At 44.6% G+C, this 23,145-nt stretch overlaps 1 protein-coding gene across 7 annotated transcripts in view; it reads left to right on the top strand.

Moving 5' to 3' along the window:
• kifap3a (kinesin-associated protein 3a) overlaps positions 1-23,145 on the top strand; it is a 249,575-nt gene that overhangs the window by 128,110 nt on the left and 98,320 nt on the right. For all 7 annotated transcript variants that reach the window (XR_015077662.1, XM_085982637.1, XM_085982636.1 and 4 more), the window contains 2 exons: positions 2,780-2,905; positions 22,862-22,960. Coding sequence is in view for 6 of the 7 variants with exons in the window: in XM_085982637.1 (XP_085838763.1) it covers positions 2,780-2,905; positions 22,862-22,960 (225 nt within the window). In the remaining variant the exon portion in view is untranslated. The remainder of the gene's footprint in view (positions 1-2,779; positions 2,906-22,861; positions 22,961-23,145) is intronic.

The following is a 23,145-nucleotide window of genomic DNA, read 5'->3' as shown; positions in this document are numbered from 1 at the left end:
AGGAAGGCAGATTATTATCTGAACGGCAATAGATTGGGAGAAGGGGAAGTGCAACGAGACCTGGGTGTCCTTGTGCACCAGTCGCTGAAGGTAAGCATGCAGGTGCAGCAGGCGGTTAAGAAGGCAAATGGTATGCTGGCCTTCATAGCGAGAGGATTCGAGTACAGGAGCAAGGATGTATTGCTGCAGTTGTACAGGGCTTTGGTGAGACCACACCTTGAGTAGTGTGTGCAGTTTTGGTCGCCTTATCTGAGGAAGGATTTTCTTGCCATGGAGGGAGTGCAGCGAAGATTCACCAGACTGATATCTGGGATGGCAGGAATGACGTATGAGGAGAGATTGGGTCGATTGGGCTTATATTCACTGGAGTTTAGAAGAATGAGAGGGGATCTCATTGAAATTTCTAAAATTCTTACAGGACTAGACAGACTAGATGCAGGTAGGATGTTCCTGATGGCGGGGGAGTCCAGAACCAGTGGTCACAGTCTAAAGATAAGGGGTAAGCCATTTAGGACAGAGATGAGGAGGTATTTCTTCACCCAGAGAGTGGCGAACCTGTGGAATTCTCTACCACAAAAGGCAGTTGAGGCCAATTCATTAAATATATTCAAGAAGGAGTGAAGGGTAAAGGGATCAAGGGATATGGGGAGAAAGCAGGGACAGGGTACTGAATTTGGATGATCAGCCATGATCTCATTAAATGGCAGAGCAGGCTCGAGGGGCCGAATGACCTACTCCTGCTCCTATCTTCTATGTTTCTATGTTTTATCATAATATCGTGCTTCAGTTTATAAAACTATTTTTGTATTATGCTCAGTCTATTTGGGTTTGCAGTTGGCACCTCATCTATATTGACGAACAGACAATTCTTGGAAATGGGGACATTTGCATCTGACACCATGACATCTTTGATGCTTGTTACGTTACTCTCCAAGGACAACTGGATTTTTTTTTCTAGTCATAAATTTAATCAGAAATTGGCCTTAATGAAGTTTATCAGGCATCCCATTAATCACAGTGATGCTCGAGTACAATATACCTCTTTCAGCAAGTGGAAATAAATTCAGCCATTTAACATGTAGTACAGGTTATTTCACTTCAAGCAATTTTTGTTGAAAAAAGCTTTCATATTCCAGCATGAAAGCTTTTTGGTTCTGGTTATATTTTCTGTTGACCATTAATAATTCACGGTTCTTATGTAATTTGCATGGTGGGATTTCCCTCCCCAAAGTGGTCATAATCTCAAAACTTCCTGTCGTACTTAATTCCTGTCGCGAGCAACTGCTTCATTTATAATAAGTTTTTGTTTAATTCGGAGACTATGCCTTGGAGGTTAGTTCTGGATATCCACACATGGCACAATAATTTTTCAGAGAATTTCTAGAAATGTGGTGCAGCCCAATTTGTGGAAAATGGTGCAAATGTACACAAAGATAGGATTAGCAGTAGGCCATTCAGCCCCTTGAGCCTGTTCCACCATTCAATTAGTTCATGGTAGATCTGTACTCCAACTCTATTAACCCATCTTTGCTCCATAATCCCTTGATACCCTTACCTAACAAAAATTTATCAATCTCAGTTTTGAAAATGTCAGTTGACTCAGTACTGTTACTATGACTTGACGACCTCTCCTCTCTCTCTTGTAGATCTCAGCAGACCATTGTGATTGTTTTCCTCCTGTTCCCAGCCTGCTTTTTTATGGAATGTTGCTGGGGCAGGAGGAGGAACATGCATATTTATTATATAAATATATCCTTATCATGTCCTTCAAATGTCAAAAAACACTTTTACATTTCAGACACCGTTGTTATTTAGGAATACTTGGCAGCCAATTTGTGCACGTTAAAATGACAGAAATAGCAAAAATAGGCAAAAGACCAGTTAATATGTTTGTGGTGGAGGTAGAAAGAGGACGATGGAAAATTCCCTGCTGTCCGTCGAATAGTGCCATGGGAACTTTTATATTTATCTGATTAGACATATGCTTTAACATCTTGTGCATAAGGCAGTACCTCCACTAATGTAACACTCAGTAATGCATTGAAATATCAGGCTGCATTGTGTGCTCAAGTCCCTGAAATGGAGCTTGAATCCTCAGCTTTCTGACTTAGAGATGAGAACGCTGCTACTGAGACAAGCTGTGATACTTGGATTCCGCAGTACTCTCCCTTTCTCACACTATAGAGATGTTTCAGTTCTGCTATGGATGCTGGGATATTTGTGTTTCCTACTCGTGTTCTATTTCTTTCTTTTGCTGGAGAGCAAATTAAGGAAAGAAAATAGAGCTGCCATCAAACACTGGCAGTAGTTCACAGGCAGGTGGGTCATGCATAGAGACAGAACAAATCAAGAGGTAGAAACAGAATTTTACTCCCCAAGTCAGCTCAGTAATTTCTTTTTCTTTTTTTCTTCCGCCACTCAGCTTCTATGTTCTAGACCTCCACCAATACCCTTTATAACCCAGCCACTCCACAGTGTGCACCAATGGCCCAGCATGACTTTGGCGTTTGATTTCTTCTCTCTTTCCCCCTTCCACCCCTTGTTGGAATGTGTCTGGCTTTCATTCAGCTAATCTTCACAGCAGAGCAGTTGAGAGTGGAAGCCTTATCTTCATTTTAGGATGGAGCATTCATGCGAGTGAGCCTTGAGTAATGTATTACTTGGAATTGCGGCCCTCAGCAAAGTAACAGACTAAGTGGAAGCTTCAAACTAAGAGTAACTAGTTTCTGTCAGTAGGTGAGTGTGTTGCAGTAACACATTTGTATGTCTGATTTATCAGGTTCAACAGAAGATGACCTGGTTCTGGAAGTGGTAATAATGATTGGCACGGTGTCCATGGACGATTCCTGTGCTGCAATGCTCGCAAAATCGGGAATTATTCCAGCTCTCATTGAACTTCTAAATGGTAAGGGATCACAGAATATATTTTTTTATTTTTTATTTTGTGCTTGTCCAGATGGGGGATGTGATGGGAAATGGAACTTTTGCCAATTCAGGCATCCAGTGTCAGCATCAAACATAATGCACTGCACAGTAAAGCTTCCTGTACTTGGCCCCAACCTCAAGGGCACTCCCTAGTACAGTATGCCGATTTTTTTTTTTTTTTTTTTTTTCCCATTGCCAACCAGCGTCATGAGGCCTTTGTGAGTGAGATTGCTAGTTAATGCAATATAAGGAGTAGACTGGGTTAAGAGTACCCAAACTCAATAGGGCCCTTACAGCCAAAAGACAGGGGAGACTTTCATTTCATCAGTCTGGGCAGGATTTAAACTCAGATCGCAGAGGTGAAAGGTTAATGCTTGACCTATTGTACCACGCAATTTCCCATACATTATTACTAAGTCTACAGTGCCATTCAACATTGTTTTTTCTTTAATTGAAACTAAACTCTAGTATTGGTATGAATGCTAAATTGAGTGGAACTGACATAGAAACATAGAAGATAGGAGCAGGAGTAGGCCATTCGGCCCCTCGAGCCTGCTCCGCCATTCAATGAGATCATGGCTGATCATCCAAATTCAGTACCCTGTCCCTGCCTTCTCCCCATATCCCTTGATCCCTTTAGCCTTAAGAAAAATATATCCAACTCCTTCTTGAATATATTTAATGAATTGGCCTCCACTGCCTTCTGTGGTAGAGAATTCCACAGGTTTACCACTCTCTGGGTGAAGAAATTCCTCCTTATCTCTGTCCTAAATGGCTTACCCCTTATCCTTCGACTGTGACCCCTGGTTCTGGACTCCCCGGCCATCGGGAACATCCTTCCTGCATCCAGTCTGTCCAGTCCTGTTAGAATTTTATAAGTTTCAATGAGATCCCCTCTCATTCTTCTAAACTCCAGCGAGTATAAGCCCAATCGACCCAATCTCTCCTCATACGTCATTCCTGCCATCCCAGGTATCAGTCTGGTGAATCTTCGCTGCACTCCCTCCATGGCAAGAACATCCTTCCTCAGATAAGGCGACCAAAACTGCACACAATACTCAAGGTGTGGTCTCACCAAGGCCCTGTACAACTGCAGCAAGACATCCTTGCTCTTGTTCTCGAACCCTCTCGCTATGAAGGCCAACATACCATATGCCTTTTTAACCGCCTGCTGCACCTGCATGCTTACCTTCAGCGACTGGTGCACAAGGACACCCAGGTCTCGTTGCACTTCCCCTTCTCCCAATCTATTGCCGTTCAGATAATAATCTGCCTTCCTGTTTTTGCCACCAAAGTGGAAAACCTCGCATTTATCCACATTATACTGCATCTGCCATGCTTCTGCCCAATCACCCAACCTGTCCAAATCATACTGGAGTTTCTCGGCATCCTCCTCACAGCACACACGCCCACCCAGCTTTGTGTCATCTGCAAACGTGGAGATATTGCATCTAGTTCCCTCGTCTAGATCATTTATTATATATATTGTGACTAGCTGGGGTCCTAGGACCGATCCCTGCGGTACCCCACTAGTCACTGCCTGCCACTCGGAAAAAGAGCCGTTTATTCCAACTCTTTGCTTCCTGTCTGCCAACCAGTTCTCTGTCCAAGTCAGTACCTTGCCCCCAATCCCATGTGCCTTAACTTTACACGCTAATCCCTTATGCGGGACCTTATCGAAAGCCTTCTGAAAGTCCAAATACACCACATCCACTGGTTCTCCCTTATCTATTCTACCAGTTACATCCTCAAAAAATTCCAGTAGATTAGTGAAGCACGATTTACCTTTTGTAAATCCATGTTGACTTTGTCCGACCCTGTCACTGTTTTCCAAGTGCTCTGCTATTACATCTTTTATAATGGACTCCAGCATTTTCCCCACTACCAATGTCAGGCCATAATTCCCCGTTTTCTCTCTACCACCTTTTTTGAATAGTGGTCATTAGATAAGGCTTCATATCCAGATTTGCAACTAGGGATGGGCAATAAATGCGACCTTGCCAGCGTCGCCCACATCCAGGGAACAAATATTTTTAAATATTGCACCTTTTGAGTTCAGACAATTTCCAACAAAAACAAACAAAAGTATTGGCTTTCCATCAGAAATTTCTGGCACAAAGTAAGATGCAGCAATGCTGTACATATTTGTTCATTGGCTTTCTGACAATACTGTAATTGATACACTAAAATCCTTGTAGTACAAGGTCATATCGTGACCTATTCCATTTATTTTAAGCACTGGTCATAATTTACAGCTAAATTACTAGTGACAATTAGAATAGAGGAACAACAGACAAAGCCAACCAGAAGTACTAATGCACAATTTTAAGCTGCCAGTTGGGTATAAATTTATGGACATAAAGGTGTAAATATGCCATACATAGGCAGAGGAAAATCCTGAAAGCTACCTAGAGGAAGTATATTTGTACAAACAAAAACAGAATGAACTTTGCACTTCAAATTTTTGAGTTGGTACCTATTTGCTGCTTCATCAAAATACAACTTTAGGTCCTGGTGCAAGTTCATAACTTAGATATTTCGAAGTATTCTGCACCAGCATTCCAACACAAGCCTATTAAAGAAATTTAATGCATTAACGTGAATTAACGTGTCTGCCGTGACTCCGTTGGAAGCGCTCTCGCCTCTGAGTCAGAGGTTGTGGGATCAAGTCCCACTGCAGAGTCTTGAGCACAAAAATCTAGGCTGACGCTCCAGTACAGTACTGAGGGAGTGCTGCTTCAATCAACACCACTTAATTTTTTTTTTTTTTTTAAATCTGGTTATTATCACATTGCTGTTTGTGGGAGCTTGTTGTGCACAATTGGCTGCCGCATTTCCTGCATTACAACAGTGACTACACTTCAAAAAGTACTTCATTGGCTCTAAAGCGCTTTGAGGTCGTGAAAGGCACAATATAAATGCAAGTCTTTCTTTATCTTTATATTTTTTTAATTAGTTTATGGGATCAGGGTGTCACTGGCAATGCCAGCATTTATTGCCCATCCCTAGTTGTCCTTGAGGAGGTGGTGGTGAGCCGCCGCCTTGAACCGCTGCAGTCCGTGTGGTGAAGGTACTCCCACAGTGCTGTTAGGTAGGGAGTTCCAGGATTTTGACCCAGCGACGATGAAGGAATGGCGATATACTTCTAAGTCAGGATGGTGTGTGACTTGGAGGTGGTGGTGTTCCCATGCACCTGCTGCCCTTGTCCTTCTAGGTGGAAGAGGTTGCGGGTTTGGGAGGTGCTGCCGAAGAAGCCTTGGCGAGTTGCTGCAGTGCATCTTGTAGATGGTACACACTGCAGCCACGGTACGCCGGTGGTGGAGGGAGTGAATGTTTAAGGTGGTGGATGGGGTGCCAATCAAGCGGGCTGCTTTGTCCTGGATGGTGTCGAGCTTCTTGAGTGTTGTTGGAGCTGCACTCATCCAGGCAAGTGGAGAGTATTCCATCACACTCCTTACTTGTGCCTTGTAGATGGTGGAAAGGCTTTGGGGAGTCAGGAGGTGAGACACTCACCACAGAATACCTAGCCTCTGACCTGCTCCTGTTGCCACAGTATTTATGTGGCTAGTCCAGTTAAGTTTCTGGTTAATGGTGACCCCCGGGTTGTTGATAGTGGGGGATTTGGCGATTGTAATGCCATTGAATGTCAAGGGGAGGTGGTTAGACTCTCGATTGTTGGAGATAGTCATTGCCTGGCACTTCTGTGGCGCGAATGTTACCTGCCACTTATCAGCCCAAGCCTGAACGTCGTCCGGGTCTTGTTGCATGCGGGCATGGACTGCTTCATTATCTGAGGAGTTGTGAATGGCGCTGAACACTGCAGTCATCAGCGAACATCCCCATTTCTGACCTTATGTTGGAGGGAAGGTCATTGATGAAGCAGCTGAAGATGGTTGGGCCTAGGACACTGCCCTGAGGAACCCTGCAGCGATGTCTTGGGGCTGTGATGATTGACCTTCAACCCCCACAACCATCTTCCTTTGTGCTAGGTATGACTCCAGCCAGTGGAGCGTTTTCCCCCTTATTCCCATTGACTTCAGTTTTACTAGGGCTCCTTGATGCCAGACTTGGTCAAATGCTGCCTTGATGTCAAGGGCAGTCACTCTCACCTCACCTCTGGAATTCAGCTCCTTTGCCAATGTTTGGACCAAGGCTGTAATGAGGTCGGGAGCAACGTGGTCTTGGTGGAACCCAAACTGGGCATCAGTGAGCAGGTTATTAGTGAGCAAGTGCCGCTTGATAGCACTGTCGATGACACCTTCCATCACTTTGCTGATGATTGAGAGTAGACTGATGGGGCGGTAATTGGCTGGGTTGGATTTGTCCTGCTTTTTGTGGACAGGACATACGTGGGCAGTTTTCCACATTGTCGGATAGATACCAGTGTTGTAGCTGTACTGGAACAGCTTGGCTAGAGGTGCGGCTAGTTCTGAAGCACAAGTCTTCAGCACGATAGCCGGGATGTTGTCGGGGCCCATAGCCTTTGCTGTATCCAGTGCGCTCAGCTGTTTCTTGATATCCCGTGGAGTGAATTGAATTGGCTGAAGACTGGCTTCTGTGATGGTGGGGACCTCGGGAGTAGGCCGATAGGGATCATCCACTTGGCACTTCTGACTGAAGTTGGTTGCAAACGCTTCAGCCTTGTCTTTTGTACTCACGTGCTGGGCTCCACCATCCTTGAGAATGGGGATATTCATGGAGCCTCCTCCTCCCGTTAGTTGTTTAATGGTCCACCACCATTCACGATTATTGAATTGTATTGTTTCTTTCCTTACCTGCAGTACGCAATGTTACTGTTAGTCCAAATACAGCACAATCTTTTCATAGCACTTTTATTTTGTATTGAGATTTATTTTGCTTTGAGTGAGACTCCCTTTTAAAGTACAGTGAACACATTCTACATCTAAAAGGGCAAGTGGGCAACCACGTTTTATTTAATAATGTCATCTGCATTTTTCTGTACTCCAAAAATAGTGCTCTAGCCTTAAAATTGAAAAATTGGCTGTTCCTTCAATTCCTTCCTCCCCTCTCTTTCCCCCCCCCCCCCCCCCCCCGTCTCTGCACCTGCTTAATATCTGTTACATCTCCAGCTTTTTCCAGTTCTGATGAAGGGTCCCAGACCTGAAACCTTAACTCTGTTTCTCTCTTCATGGATGCTGCCTGGCCTGCTGAGTTTTTCCAGCGTTTTCTGTTGTTATTTCAGATTTCCAGCATCGCAATATTTTGCTATTGTACTAGAAAAAGGGGACTCGGCTTGCTTGAATAATGTAATTATAAGTACTTTGATGAGAACAAATCATTTCACTTGCAACCAAGTATAACAAAGGAATATTTTACCTTTTTCAGAGATATAGTACAATAATAGCGATTATTTTGTTGCATGTTATGTGACTAAATTGTGTGCCGGCAGACTCGTTTGTATATTCTGCCAAAATGCCCTGATTGGATCAAGTGAAGCCACATCTTCTTTCCTTTTTAGTAGGTATTTGATTGGCATATGATTTGCATATTGGCAAGGATTTGTAAACTAACACAACATTTAGCATAAATTTTCATGACTAATCTGAAATTGCTATTCACTATTGGATCTGGTCATGACTGAAGATCCTTATTTAAAGCAAGCACAGATCAATACAATTTCTCAGCGAGTGTAGAATGATCATTGTCACAATACTTACAAGCAACAGGAAGTGCCTCACTATGAAAGCATGTTTTTATAGAGTACAGCTGTAGTGCCTGCGGTAGTATTCAGTGAATGGAGCTACCAGAGCAATAGAAGAATAACTTGGTTGGGTGTGCTGCAGTATATGTTTATATTGAGGATCAGCGCTGTAATCTGGATGCAGTATTTCAACAAGCTTTTAATGAGATTGGAGTAGCTGTAGTATTTACTGTTGAGCAGCTCAGCTCATAGAATCATAGAATGATTCAGCACAGAAGGAGGCCATTCAGCCCATCGTGCCTGTGCCGGCTCTTTGACAGAGCTATTCAATTAGTCCCACTCTCCTGCTCTATTCCCATAGCCCTGCAAAGTTTTCCCCTTCCAGTATTTATCCAATTCTCTTTTGAAAGGTATTATTGAATCTGCTTCCATCACACTTTCAGTCAGTATTTTTTCCTTGAATCGTCTCTGGTTCTTTTGTCAATTACCTTAAATCTATCTCTTCTGGTTACCGACTCTTCTGCCGCTGGAAACAGTTTACTCCTTATTTACTTTATTAAAACCCATCATGATTTCGAATACCTTTCCCCTTAACCTTCTCTGCTCTTTGGAGAACAATCCCAGTTTCTCAGTGAGTGGAAGATCTGGGGTGCTGCACAGATTACGCCTGTGTTTATCATAGAAGTACATATTTTCCCACAGAATCGTAGTATGATTTTTCTCCCTGTTTGAGATTGGTACCTCCGGCTGAGTACAGTTTCATGGCAGCTCTCGTCCAAGTGACCATTCTGTACATGGGAAGCTAGACAATGAGTGAACACAGACCATTCGAACTTGGGAGGCATCGCAGCTGAGCCCAATCTCATCGTCTTCTGGCATTCAAATGAACGGTTTTCATAGATGCTTGCTGTTTATTTTTCCTTTCTTCCTTCCCCTAGCCCAGGGATGCAAAGGACAATTTTAGTGTCTTTCCCCTGCCCCCTCTCCCCCCTCCCCCCCACCCCCCTCTCTCTTGGCTGATATTGCAGAATTCAGCACAGGTAAGAAATCAAAAATGCATTCTTCTCAGTTGCTATGGCTAGATGCCACATCATGTGGTGTATTTAGTCACTGAACTGGTGTAAAAGCCAGAATTTAATTTAAAACAGTTTTTTAAAAAAGAAGTGGCAAAGTAATTATGATTTCATGAAAACGTTTCTGTAACATGAGTAGTTACATGATGTGAAGATGGAGATACATTTTTGCTTGCACACAGATGGCTGTCTGATCAAAATAAATTGCGATTTTTAACCTTCGCACGTGTAAAAATGCAACTTGTGAAAACTGATGGTGTGGATTGCTAGTAGTTTTTATAACGTCCCTAATATGTTACAGCCCGTAAGAAAATTTTGGGGTAGATTTTCAACTTCCCGCCCCTGCGTAAAACTTGTGTTACTGATCGGCCACCAGTTATAGAAAAGGCATAATTTTCATTTCTGTTGATTTCAATCACAATGAAAATCGGTCGGTTTCTATAATGGGCAGCCAATCTGCAACACCAATTTTATGCCCTGACAGCAAGTTGAAAACCTGCCCCCTTAAGCCTTAAAATCAGACAGTGATGATAGGTTACAAGATTGAATTATTTTTTTCTTTAAGATTTAGTTAAATTCTTTTGGTGATTTTTGAGTACTGTTATAAATCTCATCATCATAAAGAAACTACTCAGGAAGTAACGCTGGACGGCCAGCTGGTGGCGCTGTCCAAGGAGTATAAATACTCTGGCGTGGGCCCAGCTTGCCCAGGGACATTTTGTAAGACAGGAACTAGTGAAGTACAACTAGACCTCCATGTTCTGAAACAAGTTGATTAAAGCCTTGCTTTCTACTCAAACCAAGTGCGTAGTGAGTTTTATTACGTCAATTTAATCAACTTGATATCGACTCCACGCTCTGAGTGATTTCGGGAACAGCTAGCTATGACTTCAACAGCAGAAGGGAACTCCGGCATAATAATCAATCCATCATGGACAAACTACTCAGACCCGCCTGTCTTGACCTGGACCCGAATTCACCTACAACTGCTAAGGTATGGAAACACTGGTATCGTACTTTCAGCAACTTCCTCAGGGTGTGTGGTGAGAATGTTCCTGATAAATTAGAGGTACTTGCCAATTATGTATCTCCTCATGTGTTTGACTATATCAAAAACTGTGTAGACTACGACGCCGCTATCCTAATATTACAGCGACTATATGTTAAGGCCCCAAACAAAATCTTTGCTCGGCATCTACTGGCCACAACTCGACAACAGCCCGGGGAATCACTTGATGAATTCCTTCAGAAACTTCGCAGGCTCAGCAAAGATTGGAATCTTAAAGCTGTCACAGCTGAGCAGTACCAGGAGGAGTTAATTAGTGATTCCTTTATTAATGGGATTGTGTCTCCCTTCATACGCCAGCGTCTTTTGGAGAATAAAACCCTCGAGTTACAGGCTGCCTATGACCAGGCATGTTCCCGGGACTTAGCAAAGAGGAATGTAGATACCTATCTTTTACCTCGTGCACGGGCTGCTGCTATCACTTTGAATGACTCCTTCGATAGGTCTCGGGCGGAAGCCCTCACTGATGATGACTCTAACCTAGCGGATGACAACCCTACCCTAGAAGCCTTCACTGATGACGACCCTGCCCTAGCGGCACCTTGGCAATCTGGAAGGAAGTGTTTCTTCTTTGGAGGTGTGTTCCATTATAGGAAATTTTGCCCTGCTCATAACGCAACCTGCAATCATTGCCATAAGAAAGGTCACTTTTCTAAGGTATACCGGTCAAGAGCTCCTGTTAGTTTTGCAGCTACTATCTATAAAACTGCTCCTCCCCCAAGAGCCACTACTAAGGTTACAGCTGCTATCTATGAAACTGCTCCTCCCCCAAGAACCACTACTAAGGTTACAGCCGTCAAGGGTAAAACTGCCCCTCCTCTCTTCACAACTGTTTTTCCCCAAAGTCTGTCCCATGCAACCACGAAGGTTTCGGTAAATGGACACATTTTGAGCGCACTAATCAACTCATGCAGCTCTGACAGCTTCATTAGTGAGCGGGCTATCAGTAAGTTAAAACTGTGTATTTACCCCTCGGACAGGGAAATTGCAATGGCTCTGACGACACTGACCACCAATTCTTCCGGCTTTTGTCTTGTCGACCATATTCTCAATGGCCGCACTTATTTTTCCACCTGGCTCGGAGTGCTCAAAAACCTATGCAGTGATGTGCTCCTGGGACAGGATTTCCAGAAACAACACAAAAGACTCACTTTCGAGTTTGGAGGGTCAAAGCCGGAGATTACTATTACCAAAGTACCGTTTTGTGCGCTTTCGGCGGCTTCGCTCGATGAGCCCTCCTTGTTTGCCAATCTTTCTCCCCAATGTAAGCCCATAGTCACTAAATCACGACTTTTCAGCCGAGATGATCGATCCTTTATCGAGGCAGAAATCTCTCGCCTTCTAGCTGATGGTATCATTGAGCCATGTTCATCTTCCTGGCGGGCTCAAGTCGTCGTTGTTAAAAATCCTCTGAAGCAACACAAGAAACGTCTTTGCATCGATTACTCGCAAACTATTAACCAGTATACTGACCTGGATGCCTACCCACTACCACGCATCGATGACATGGTTAATAACCTTGCCAACTACAAGGTATTTTCAACTTTTGATTTAAAGAGCGCATATCATCAAGTACCGTTAAAGGACTCTGACAAAAAGTATATGTCCTTTGAGGCCAATGGTCAGCTTTACCAGTTTTGTCACCTTCCATTTGGGGTCACCAATGGGGTGGCTGTCTTTCAACGGGCAATGGATAGCCTAGTCAAACAGGAGAACTTAACGGACACTTTTCCATATCTGGATAATATCACCATTGCTGGTCATGACCAGAAGGAGCACGATGCCAATCTCCAGAAATTTTTTGACGTTCTCAGTCGTCGCAACTTAACCTTAAATGAGTCCAAATCTGTGAAATCAGTACCATCAGTCAACATCCTTGGCTACTGGGTGGGCAATGGTGTCATCAAACCGGATCCGGAGCGACTTTGTCCGCTTCAGGAGCTCCCTCCCCCTATGAATCTCGGCTTTCTTCGTTGGGCACTCGGCATGTTCGCCTATTATGCGAAATGGATACCCCACTTCTCCGACACGATCCAGCCCCTGCTTCACGCAAAGTCATTTCCATTGGAGGCAACGGCTATTTCAGCTATCAACCTCCTCAAGCGACAACTGGAAAAAGCCATGCTTCGTTCCATTGATGAAAATCTTCCTTTCGTGGTCGAGTGCGATGCATCGGATGTGGCGATCTCTGCTACCTTGAATCAAGGTGGTCGACCCGTTGCATTTCTGTCCAGAACTTTGCAGGGTAGCGAGCTCCATTATCCTCCTGTCGAGAAGGAGGCTACGGCCATCATCGAAGCTGTATGCAAATGGAGTCATTTTCTCGCTCGTCGCTATTTCACACTTCTAACCGATCAGCGCTCCGTGGCCTTTATGCTGGATAACCGGAAACGCACTAAGATCAAGAATAACAAAATACAACTCTGGAGGATGGAATTGGCCGCCTTTGAATACACCATACATTATCGACCCAGCAAAGAGAATGTGGCCCCGGATACCCTCACACGGGCATTTTGCTCTTCTATGTCAACTTCGACTCTTGCGGATCTTCATACTGACTTATGCCATCCTGGCGTTACCCGCATGCTGCACTTTGTGCGATCTAAAAATCTCCCATTTTCTACGGAAGATGTGAAAAGAACATGCTCCTCCTGTAGAATTTGTGCGGAATTAAAACCGCAATTCTTCCGTCCATCGGCTGGCTCGCTCATACACGCTATGCAGCGACTCAGCATTGACTTTAAAGGGCCATTGCCTTCCTCAATGCGAAACAGCTACTTGCTTACAATGGTGGACGAATATTCACGCTTTCCTCTGTCCCAATCTGCTTACTTTCACAGTGATCAAATGCCTTGATCAAGTCTTTTCCCTTTGCGGTACGGCCAATTTCATCCACTCTGATCGGGGTCCCTCCTTCATGTCAAGCGAACTCAAAAGTTATCTCTCCCAACGGGGAATCGCCACAAGTAAAACGACACCATACCATCCCATCGGTAACTGACAGGTTGAGAGATACAACGCTATCATCTGGAACGCTGTTTGTCTTGCGCTGAGGTCACCAGTGGGAAACTATGCTCCCTGATGTGTTGCATTCCATCAGGTCACTTTCTACGTCCACCAATGTCAACCTCACGAGCGATTCTTCAGCTTCCAGTGTTGCTCCACCCATGGGACGTCCCTACCGTCATGGTTGGCAGCTCTCGTCGACGAGGTAGAACTCACGGACATCAATCCCACGTACGTGCACGTGCGGTACCCTGATGGCCGGGAGTCCACTGTTTCGCTCTGGGACCTGGCTCCCTGTCCAGCCGGTTCCACGGACCCAACTGATAGAGGGACCCACGGTGATGATGCCGACACTCTGCGCTCCCGCGAGGATGATGCCCTACCTGGGATATCGAGATCTGCCGGCTGCCCTACCGGATCCACTCAGGGAGCCGAGTGCTTCCTGTGGGATGGCCACCCGAGGCCAGAATGCCGGTCAATCCCCGCCTATCAAACAGGATGAATCTAGCTCTGCGCCTGTGGGGACCTGCACCCAGAGTCACGATCTCCCCAGCCTCCCTCGGGTCGATCAGGGCAACACGGGCCCTGTCGATCCACCGGTACGGATCAAGCGGCCCAGGGACCAAGACACAGTCCGGGGAGACGTGCCTTCTAGCCATAAACAAAGATCTAAAAGACTGCGGCTATTCGTGGTCCGCCTAATCCGTTAAGAGGAAGTCGTCGGACTTCCAAATCTTTTAGGCAGGAAGAATGTTATAAATCTCATCAAGAAACTACTCATGAATTAACGCTGGAGAGCCAGCTGGTGGCGCCGTCCAAGGTGTATAAATACTCGGGCGTGGGCCCAGCTTGCCCAGGGACATTTTGTATGACAGGAACTAGTGAAGTACAACTAGACCTCCATGTTCTGAAACAAGTTGATTAAAGCCTTGCTTTATAGTCAAACCAAGTGCGTAGTGAGTTTTATTACATCAAGTACACTTTAATTGACTGTATTAGAGGGAATTGTATTTTGTGAAATAAAATTTGCATTGAAAATTAAATATAATTGAACAATTTAATGAAACGATACCTTTTTGCTTTTAAGATTCAATTTTTGGACATAAAACTCATAAATGCTGGAAACCTGAAATAAGAACAAAATACAGTAATTACACTAAGTCAGTTAGCAGCTGAAAGGAAAAAAAACAAGTTTCAGCTGTGACCCTTCGTTGCAATGGAAATGCATCTTTTTCGGATGCTGACTGACCTGCTGTGTGCTTATAGCATTTTTGTTCTGCAAGGTAGAGGCAGCTAGTTAATGATGTATTGTTGCGCTTAAAAATTGGATTACTGATGGGCACTTCAACTTTAAAAACTTAATATTTGAGCTTAGTTTGTCAGAATATAATTTACTAATGTTTCATAATTCTAAACATTAAGAATATGCATATTTATTTTGCATTTTAAAATGATTTTGCTTTTTACAAATGGAAAAAAATATTAAGTACTTATGAGGTTAATGGAACCTCTTCCTCATTCTGGTCTACCCTCCCCCTCCTGTGCACACCATCTGCTTTATTGCGCATGAGCAGCATTTTGGAATTAGCCATTTGATGCACCCTGGGATGTGTAAAGTTTGTGGTTGCTTGGTAGCATCTGTGCTAAAATAATTGCTATATTTATAGCAACTCTTTTGGCTTTTTGCAGGCCTGTATTAAAATCGTCTCTCTTTTGTCATTTTGCAGCTTATAATGAAGATTTATGATAGATTGGTTTGGCACTTATGAAATTGCTGTTGAATGGATTAACATTAGGATTTATTGAAACTGGAACTGTTTTGATGTCTCATCGTATTTATTAATAGCGTTCTTGCCTTTTGAAACTGTACCTTGGTTGAGATGAACAGAATTGAGTACAAAAATATTGGGCATTTTGGGAAGCGGGCATTTCTCTTCAGTGAGATCATAATATAACTATGATTGAAGATGTTAAGTAATGTGATTGTTTCCACCTCTTTATGCTTCATCCTGTTCAACTGACTGACAGTATTCTGCCCTTGCAGCGCGTTCCTATGCAGAGCTAGACAGGTAGCTAACAAATTGATATCTTCCCATAAAAATCACAAGGCTTGACTTTTCTTGTAAACTTTACTGAAAGATTCTTATTGTGAAACTGAAATACAATACAGAAATGGAAGCACACATTAGTATACAAGCACATAACTGATACGCATACACAAATTTAGGTACGTCTGAGCAACACAGTACATTTGGCATGTAACTTACCAAACACGTGGAAACACAGCTTACTGTGAATATACATTTAGCAAACTGGAAGGCATTCTCTTTAAATTAGCCCTGTACATAGTGCATCAAAATACAGCTACAAGTTAACCAGCTAGACAGGGAGCAAGCACTTCACGGCTAGCTGTGTAAGTTTGCTTACAAAGAAAAGTTACAAACTAAACATTTTCTGCAAAATATAGTGTACACTAATCATCTATAAGATTCTCAAGTACTTACAGACAAATAGTGTCCAAGGCTGGAGCGTGACAACAATATAACTTCCCAGATCATGTGTGGCTGCAGGTCTGTGAAATACAGTAGTTTACTGTGCTTTACTGCAGTTGCTAGGTACCAAATATCCACTAGGTGGCGGCACACAATGGAAATCGACCCAAATTACTCAAACCCCTGAATTAACTGGAAAACTAACATAAATTCCTAAAGAAAGGCAGCACACTCCCCGCTTGGTACAATTCCATTGTACCACTACAGATACAAAATAAACCTAAAGAAAACGTTCTTTGGCTGCAAACATACTCCGAATCTTTTCTCTAGGTTTCTTCAGAAAGGAGGACTACGATCTCTGAGACTGGCCTCAGAAACACTTTGACAGCACCCTCCTTGACAATCTTCACTTCCACCTTGCGGACCCTCTTGTCCCTGCTCGGCAGAGTTTTGACAACCAGTCCCACTGGCCATTCATTTCTGTGTGCTTGGCTGTCTTTCAGCAAGACAACATCTCCCACTTTGACATTTGGCTTGTCTTCTGTCCATTTCCTACGGCTCTGTAGGGTGGACAAATACTCTCCTCTCCATCTCTTCCAAAAAGTGTCTGCAAGACACTGGACTTGCTTCCACTGCTTCCCGTGCAGCTCAGCCATGTTGAAGTTTCCAGAGGGGGCTGAAATAGCACTCACCTTTTGAGTCAGGAGCATCGCTGGGGTGAGGACTGCAGGCATGTCTGGATCAGTGGACACTGGCACCAGGGGTCTTGCGTTCATGATCGCCATGACTTCAGCCATGAGAGTGCTCAAGACATCATGTGTGAGACGAGTGGGTCCCGTCCGAAGCAGCATAGCATCCAGAATATGCCTGGCAACACCGATGAGCCTCTCCCATGAACCACCCATGTGGGATGAATGCGGGGGGTTAAACACCCACGTGCATCCTTTCTTTTGGAGGTAGCTTCTTACCGCTGCATCGTCCGTGTGGCTGTCCAACTCCTTACAGGCACCCACGAAGTTAGTCCCTCTGTCGGAGCGGAGAAGCTTGGCTGGACCACAGATTGAGAAAAACCTCCTCAGGGCACTGATGGTTAGGAAAGCTTTGTCATCCATGGGTAGTGTTGGTTTGTCATCATCCTTGGACCCTTCAAACACTGAGCATCCTAGGCTGTCAATGCTCACAGTGAGGCCTGCCTCTTCCTCACAGGCAGAGGAGGTTGACCTATGTTGCTGCGTCATGCCATCGTAGTCTTCCTTTAGCTGGATCCTGTTTGGGCATGGGCTGAGAAAGGATGTACGACCGTTGTGCAACACGTTTGCTTTATATACGTTGACATCCGCTGGTTTGTGGACTGTTCCCAGGCAAACTCCACCCACGAGGACCCATCCCAGGTCAAGCCGCTGCGCATAAGGAGCATTGTGGGGCCCGTTGATTTGCTCACGCACCTTGTGCACCCTTAAGATGTCTCTTCCCAAGAGCAGGAGGATTGGAGCGTCCGGGTCCACAGCTGGAATCTTGTTGGCAACTGGCTGTAGGTGGGGCTGATGGCGTGCGACCTCAGGACGGAAATTCCTTCCCAATCATCTGGCATCATGTCACACTCCATTAAGGTGGGGAGGGGAAGCTGTAGTTTCCCATCCATGGACTCGATCATGAAGTTGCCAACTCTCCTACCCGTAGTCTCTGTTGTCCCTGAACAGGTTTTTAGCATGTACGGAGCTGCGCTGGCCTTGACTTCAAAGAGATTGAAGAATTCTGTCTTCGCTAGAGACTTGTTACTTTGCTCATCAAGCACTGCGTACATCTTGATTGCCTTCTCCTTTCTCCCTGCAGGATATGCTTTAACCTAGCAGATTTTGGAGCATGAGCGTGGGCTGCTTGCATTTCCACAAACCTCTGTACACTTGGAGGTGACGGAAGAAGATGCGCTTTCGCTTTGCTCCCCGCTATCCTCTTTGTCAACCGCAGCACTCTCTGTGGTCGAAGGAGGAGGACCTGGATGCAGGGCTGCGATGTGTTTTTCACTGTTGCACTCGAAGCACTTGATTGTCGCCTTGCAGTCTTTTGCCATGTGCATAGTCGACCCACAACACCTGAAGCAGATGCGATTCTCCTTCAAGTATGATTTGCGCTCATCAATAGGCTTGCCTCTAAAGCTTCGACACTTTGAGTGGGTGGGGCTTCTTGTGTATTGGACACTGACGATCTGGGTCAACCACTTTATTCCCAGCAGAACTGGATTGGTTGACTGAGGGTTTGGCTGGAACATCTGTTTTGTGCACGCTCACAGAGGCTTTGTTGTTGTACTTTGTGGGTTTCTCTGTTCTCGAAGGAGCGTAACTGCTGGAGGTGGAGAAAGTGAAACTTGGATCATTCCTCACCTTTGCCTGTTGTTGGACGAACCTGGAGAAGAGAGAGAAGGGGGGAAATGCCACTCCGTAATCCTCCTTGTACTTGGATCCCTTAGCTATCCATTTCTCTTGAAGGTTGTAGGGGAGCTTTTCCACTATTGGGTTTACCCCACGAGCTGTATCCAAATACGAGAGGCCTGTCAGGTAACCTTCTTCCTTAGCACACTCCAGTTCGAGGAGAATGTCACCCAGTTGTCGAAGCTCGACATTACCTTTGTTGGTTAGCTTTGGAAAGTCCTCAGTCTTCTTGAGCAGTGCGTGTTCAATGACTTCTGGTGTCCCATAACAGTCTTCGAGACGTTGCCAAACCAGGTTGAGGCCTGCTGTGGGATTGCGGACGTGCGCTGAGCGAATTCTCTTCGCCTGTTCTGACGACTCGGCTCCGAGCCACTTTGTCATCAAATCTAGTTCTTCTCTGGCTGACAGATTCAAGTCCTTGGTGGTACTCAGGAAGGACGCTTTCCATGACCAATAATTTTCAGGACGGTCATCAAATTCTAGAAGACCTGAACTTAACAATTCTCGGCGGATGAGGTACCTAGCGAGGTCTTGTGCACCTTGTGGCTCGGGCGAGGACTGCTTGGCTGGATTGGCCTCTGCAGGTAAGTCTTACTTGTTTCTTCTCTTTTAAGCTCAGTGTCTCCGAAAACAGGCTGTTTGTTACTGTGGTGAGTAGCTGGTTCTGCGTCGAGATACCTGGATGTTTCCTTGAAGAACAATTTGTAGTGTTGTTGGACATACTCACTTGTACGTTGCACTGGACTGAGGGGCTGTTCTGGAACATATGGTTCATGGCTGTGCTCCCCGCCTTCGTTCTCCTCACCTTCATAAGCCTCAGCTTCAGCGGCAGCGGCAGCTCTCTGGCTTTGGAGAATGTGGAGACTGGCGTCGAGGTCAGCTCTCTGCTTCATCACACTAGCGTCGAGGTCAGCTCTCTGCTTCATCACAATAGCTTTTTCAGCGAAGGACAATTGAGCCTGGGCAGCTTTTGCCTTGGCATGTGCTTTGGCGGCTGCAGAAGTTGTCGATGACGACGGTCTGCTGGACCGCCGAGATGATCTAGAGGATGCTTTAGAGGACTGTGACTTGGCATCATTTGCTCGAAGAGGCTCATGCTTCTCGGTTGGCTGGTCGACATCCTCTGTGGTATATTGTCTTCCTGAGCGTAGACTCATGGTAGCTGGGTGGTATCTTCTTGTGCTTGAGCCCGCTGTGCTGTTGTCTTTTCATTATTCTGCCCTTGCAGCGCGTTCCTATGCAGAGCTAGACAGGTAGCTAACAAATTGATACCTTCCCATAAAAATCACAAGGCTTGACTTTTCTTGTAAACTTTACTGAAAGATTCTTATTGTGAAACTGAAATACAATACAGAAATGGAAGCACATATTAGTATACAAACACATAACTGATATGCATACACAAATTTAGGTACGCCTGAGCAACACAGTACATTTGGCATGTAACTTACCAAACATGTGGAAACACAGCTTACTGCGAATATACATTTAGCAAACTGGAAGGCATTCTCTTTAAATTCTCTGTACATAGTGCATCAAAATACAGCTACAAGTTAACCAGCGAGACAGGGAGCGAGCACTTCACGGCTAGCTGTGTAAGTTTGCTTACAAAGAAAAGTTACAAACTAAACATTTTCTGCAAAATATAGTGTACACTAATCATCTATAACATTCTCAAGTACTTACAGACAAATAGTGTCCAAGGCTGGAGCGTGACAACAATATAACTTCCCACGATAGCAAAATACTGCAGATGTTGGAAATCCGAAATAACAACAGAAAATGCTGGAAAAACTCAGCAGGTCAGGCAACATATGTGGAGAGAAATTTGAGTTGACGTTTCGGGTTGGACCCTTCTTCAAAACTGGAAAGGAAAGAAACTAGATCGAAGGCAGGGCTGCGATCAGACAAAAGAATAAAAGAACCAAAAGAAGTAAAAGAGATTAGAAGCTGGACGAGATGGTAATAGGCTGGGATTAGGTGTAAAGTGTGCTGGCAGGGCAAAAGATAGCTGCCAGGTGTGAGAGAGAAACAAAAGGAAAGGAGGGGGGGGGAAAGGAGTGGAACAATTACAAGAGAAAATGAAATGGGGGCCGAGCTTATGATCTGAAATTGTTGAACTCGATATTGAGTCCGGAAGGCTGCAGACTGCCTAATCGGAAGATGAGGTGCTGTTCCTCGAGTTTACGTTGCGCTTCCGTGGAACAATACAAGAGGCCAAGGACGGTGAGGTCCGAGTGGGAATGGAGCGGTGAATTAAAATGACAGGCGACCGGAAGCTCGGGGTCACCCTTACGGACTGAGCGGAGGTGTTCCGCAAAGCGGTCACCCAATCTGCGTTTGGTCTCCCCAATGTAGAGGAGACCGCATCGTGAGCAGCGAATACAGTATACTAGATTGCGAGAAGTACAAGTAAATCGCTGTTTCACCTGGAAGGGGTGTTTGGGGCCCTGGACAGTGGGAAGGGGGGAGGTATAGGGGCAGGTGTTACATCTCCTCCGCTTGCACGGGAAGGTGCCAGGCGAAGGGGAAGGGCTGTTTGGGGTGATAGAGGAGTGGACTAGGGTGTCTCGGAGGGAGCGGTCCCTGCGGAATGCTGAAAGGGGAGGGGAGGGGAAGATGCGTTTGGTGGTGGGATCACTTTGGAGGTAGCGGAAATGCCGGAGGATGATCCGTTGAATGTGGAGGCTGGTGGGGTGAAAGGTGAGGACAAGGGGAACCCTATCGTGGTTCCGGGAGGGAGGGGCAGGGGTGAGGGCAGAAGTGCGGGAGATAGAACTGACACGGTCGAGGGCAGCGTCAACCACGGTAGAGGGGAATCCTCGGTTGCGGAAAAAGGAAGACATGTCTGAAGCACTGGTGTGGAAGGTGGCGTCGTCGGAGCAGAAATATAACTTCCCAGACCATGTGTGGCTGCAGGTCTGTGATATACAGTAGTTTACTGTGCTTTACTGCAGTTGCTAGGTACCAAATATCCACTAGGTGGCGGCACACAATGGAAATCGACCCAAATTACTCAAACCCCTGAATTAACTGGAAAACTAACATAAATTCCTAAAGAAAGGCAGCACAGACAGCCAAAAGAAACTTCTTGCAGTCACCTAGCTGCTTTGAAGTTTTCTAGCATTTATTTAAGTTTTATTAAAATGTTGGATAACTAAAGTCTCAAAGTCCAATTCTATCATGAGTACTGTGTTTCCAAAATGATATTCAGACATTTCAGTGATTTTGAGTAAGATAATCTAAACCGTGGCACATTCACTGCTGGAGAAACCATATAAAGTTCCAAGTCTATTGGCATATTAAAAGACTGATCAGCTTATTACTGATGTGATCGCAGCTTTAGCAGTGATTCTAAGACCTTATCCAACCGTGCCCTTCTGAGTTGGCATAGTAGAATTAGTTGCCTTGCCTTCTGGAATGCTTGTCATCTCCTGGGATGTCAGAAGAGTGGACCGCCATCTGTAGATGTGATGTCTGTTCGCTCTTGAATCGTCCATCTCAAGGATAGGTCCACTTTCCATTTTGATAGCTATATTTGGACTACAACTGGTTCAAGTTTTGTTTCCCTTTCTCATATATCAAAACCTTTGCCTGTACTTTGATTTGGGAAGTCTATAAATCTTAAAAATATATATAAAATGTAAATAAAATAGAGAAAAAAATGTTGCTTTTTAGCAGAGAGCTGGGATGACGTTTTGGCCCCTTTTCACCCCACATGCATGCATACCTACTTTTTTGAGTCAAAAACACCATCTTTAATACTTTTGATTCTCAAATAAACCTTGTGGTGTTATTAACTATTGTGAGATGTATTGAAAGGTTCACCTCTTTTGGTGTCCGATATGTAAAGAAATTATAATGACCTTAGACTAGCTATTTAAAAAAAAACAGACATTTCAATTGGTGGTTTTACTCTCCTATCTTCTCAGCTTTCTATAACAAAGGGACCACTGAAGTAAATTGTTTTTAGCCGTCTGACATGCCATCTCAAAGTTGTGACCTTGACAAACTCGGGCCATTAAATTCTAGTGAAAGTCAGATTTTTGGGTTTGGCTCTTTCTTTTTTCCAGGGTTCAGTATGATTGTTGATAAAACCATTTTGAGGATACATTTAGGACATTTTAACTACAGTAATCAGTTGGGATTCAGGTGCCTTTCCTGCAATGTAATCTCCTTTGACTGTATATTTCTGCTCTTTCCCATAGCCAAACAAGAGGATGATGAATTTGTTTGCCAGATTGTATATGTCTTCTACCAGATGGTTTTCCACCAAGCTACCAGAGATGTGATTATAAAGGAAACACGTATCCTTTCTGAATGACAGAGATTTTTTCTCCCCTTTCTATTTAGTGCTTCTGTCAACTTGATCCAGAAAGCAAGGGTACAAGACTGAAAAATTTAAGTTGTTCAAATACTGGTACTGTACAATATCTTGGCATTTTAGGTCAACGGGTCAAAAACCTCAGTTGATTTCAATGTCCTGTTAATG

This window comes from Somniosus microcephalus, chromosome 3 (genome assembly GCF_052327205.1).
Source record: "Somniosus microcephalus isolate GS21.2 chromosome 3, FLI_Smic_1.0, whole genome shotgun sequence".
Taxonomy (NCBI): Eukaryota; Metazoa; Chordata; class Chondrichthyes; order Squaliformes; family Somniosidae; genus Somniosus; species Somniosus microcephalus.
This window is presented reverse-complemented; position numbering and strand designations above follow the sequence as displayed.